Raw genomic sequence first — 2,982 nt, forward strand, 5'->3', positions numbered from 1 at the left:
GGGCTGGGGGGGGCTCGTAGCGGCCGCGAAAGGAGCCCCGGGCGGGGGAGCTGGTCGGCTCCCGCCGCCCTGCCAGCCGTCTGGCGTCCTCTTGTACGGAGGTGAAGGTGCTCCGAGGGATTTGCAGGCACGCTGTCTTCTTTCTTGTTTTAGCAATGCGGAGATTCAGTATATAAATAGGTTTTTTTTTTTCCTTAGTGAGTGTTTTTTAAATTCTTTGGGGAAAAAAAAGCCTGAAATTGTTTCATGCATGTAAATTGAAATCAGATATCTGAATTCTGTTACCCCTTACAGATCGCTTCGGTTTCTGAGTGAATGAAATGTGATGCCAGTGTTCCTCCAGTGTCCTTTTTCTGAAAATGACTTTTTTTCCGCAGCTGTTGACAGGCAAATACCGTGACACCCAGACTTCGATAACCGACAGCTCTGCAGTTTACAGAGTCAGGAACAACAAGGTGAGCGGGCAGGTTTTTGGCTGTAACTTGTGTGTGGTTGCTACAGTCAGCTGGTGCCTTTGTTTTCCTGCTCCCTGTGCTAAACCTGACTTGATGCTTTTGGGGCTGCTCAGTTTTCCCAGCTTGAAATCAGTGTAGGATAGGATTTTTCTAGGCAGTGCACGCTGAGAAAGTAGGAAAATTCTGGGAGTTATTAGGGAATTCTCGTCTCCACAGGTTCTTTTTTCTTTGCTTGTCAAATTATGAAACCTTTTTGACTGAAAACCACATTTGTGTATTGTGTTTTGAAAGGCGGGTAGCCTGTAGGTTTTTTTTTCCTATAGAAGAGGAAAAGGAGCTGCTTTTACAAGTGGAGTAAAACATACAGCACTGTGGGGACAGTGGTGTGGTTTGAAGCAGGAAGGAGATTGTGAGGGAACATTGTTGTGTCGTGTTTGATTTATTTGCTGGGCAGTAATTTCTGTGTCTCCCAAGATAATCTGAATTTAAAAGCTTTAGCAGGCTTAAAAAGAGTCTCCCAGCTGAACTTCATATGGTCTCAAAAAGGGTTTTGGTTACTTTCGGGTCCTGAGCTGCCACAGACCTAGTTATTTTCAATTTATGGTGATCTCCTTCATTTCAGAAGAGTTTCTTTCTCTTGCTGGGCACACATGTGGCAGTGAAAGCAGCAAGCTGGCAGCACACTACATGCTGGTGAATTGTAAAAGTAGAGGATGTTTTTGTGGCTTCTCTGTGGCAGTGTTCAGTAACTGGTAATAATAAGAGGCTAAAAACTTAGTAAAGGGAAGTGCAGGGCTTTTTTTTTATATTTGTGTCTCTAAGATTGAGCAGGCAGGAGGTATTTGGAGGGGGAGAGGTGCTGGAATGCCGCAATGAGAACTGCTGCTTTTCATTTTTTAAATTGTAGACAAGGTTTCTGTTAAAGAGCAGTGAGTAGATAGGGTCTTGTGTAGTGTTCTCTCCCCTCTTGAGAACAATGAGCGTTATCTTGACAATGGTGACGTGGCCCTACTTGGCCACACTCAGGAGCGTGAGAGGCATTCGTTCTCTTTAACATCACTGCTTTCTCTGGCTGGCAACCTGTGGAAAGGGAAACGTTTGTAGTTTTCAATTGAAAAAGTCTCTCGCAAGGGCATTTTTGTGTTATTCCCAGCGAAGTTATGTGTATTTAGGTAGACTTGCAGTTAGGTAGATTCTGTGCGTGAATAGATATCTCGATTCAGAGACTGTGGGATTAGTATCCTGTATCAGGGACTTGCAGGACAAGAGTTTGTGGTTTTGCTGTACAGAGATCTGCTTGCTGTCAGGGACAGTGTAAATCTGCTGGTGTACCAAGAGAGGTGACTGATGAAGCTTTGTCACTCACACCGTGCGTGTGGTAGTTGTAGGGGGGGTACTGTGGATGAGAAACGGGTTGAACATTCTCTTTTCTCTGTGGTCATGCTCTGCCCTCTCAGCTCTGGTGGGTGGTTTGCTGGTGTTGACGCCCTCCTTACTGAGTCCTGGCCATGAATGTTGTTCCTCAGCATTTTTTTTGCCTGTCAGAATTGTTTGGGCTGTTGGAGAGGCTGCACCTCTGGGAGAGTTACGTGCTTCTGCCCCGTATTGGGATTCATTCGCCCACTGCTGCCCCAGCACCAGGCTGACTGGAATCCACTGTCAGACTGGTTTTCCCTGGTCTGTGATCACAGGTACCCCTAGATTAGGTGTTGTTGATACCTTCTTGCTTCTGTTCCCAGAGCGCTAACGTGACCTTAATCGACCTTCCAGGCCATAAGAGTTTGCGGCTTCAGTTCTTGGAGAGGTTCAAGGCCGCAGCCAGGTAACTTGGAGGAGATTGGCAGAGCAGGAGGGAGCAGGGGATGTTTTGGACAGGGGTGAACCAAACGATGCTGCCGAGGATGCTGTGAGCTGGGCTGGATTCACTCTGTGTGGTGGTGCCCTGAAGAGTCAGAGCTCTGCAGTGGGGTGGTGGGGGTTAGTTACTGTTCTGCTTTCCTGCTTACCTGTGTTTGCAGTGCCTCAGGAGGCAAAGCAACTGCAGCGGGGAGGGTTTAGGGGATGTGGTATATCCATGGGGCAGAGAGGGAAAGATTTTCTACTGCGGCTGAATGTGGGGTGTATTTCAGCCAGCACATGCTAACCTGCTCTTGGGTTGGATGAGATCAGTTGTGGAAACAAATGTGTTAGCCCAGGCTGGAATACTTGCAGGGGAAGATGGTTGCAGAGCTTCAGGCCCAGCACATGTTCTTCCCTCTTTCCTCCAGAGCCATTGTGTTTGTGGTGGACAGTGTGGCCTTCCAGCGGGAGGTGAAGGATGTGGCGGAGTTCCTGTACCAGGTCCTCGTCGATAGCACTGTGCTCAAAAACGCACCTGCGCTGCTGATCGCTTGCAATAAGCAAGGTATTGTGTGCTGCCTTGCAGGCTGGACATCAAATTCAGTCCTTGAGTGATAGGGGTTCATGCCACGGACACTGAATTTCTTAGGAGTTGGGATTTCAGCAAAATGAAGGCTGGAACTTAGTT

General features: G+C 47.7%; 1 protein-coding gene across 1 annotated transcript in view; it reads left to right on the plus strand.

The window, feature by feature from the left end:
- Window positions 1-359: 359 nt before the first annotated feature.
- The window catches only part of SRPRB (signal recognition particle receptor, B subunit), an 8,123-nt gene continuing 5,500 nt past the window's right edge, over window positions 360-2,982 (plus strand). The window contains exons 1-3 of the mRNA XM_009322902.1: window positions 360-455; window positions 2,195-2,277; window positions 2,723-2,859. Of these exons, the coding sequence (XP_009321177.1) occupies window positions 360-455; window positions 2,195-2,277; window positions 2,723-2,859 (316 nt within the window). The remainder of the gene's footprint in view (window positions 456-2,194; window positions 2,278-2,722; window positions 2,860-2,982) is intronic.

This window comes from Pygoscelis adeliae, unplaced genomic scaffold, assembly GCF_000699105.1.
Source record: "Pygoscelis adeliae isolate BGI_AS28 unplaced genomic scaffold, ASM69910v1 Scaffold554, whole genome shotgun sequence".
Taxonomy (NCBI): domain Eukaryota; kingdom Metazoa; phylum Chordata; class Aves; order Sphenisciformes; family Spheniscidae; genus Pygoscelis; species Pygoscelis adeliae.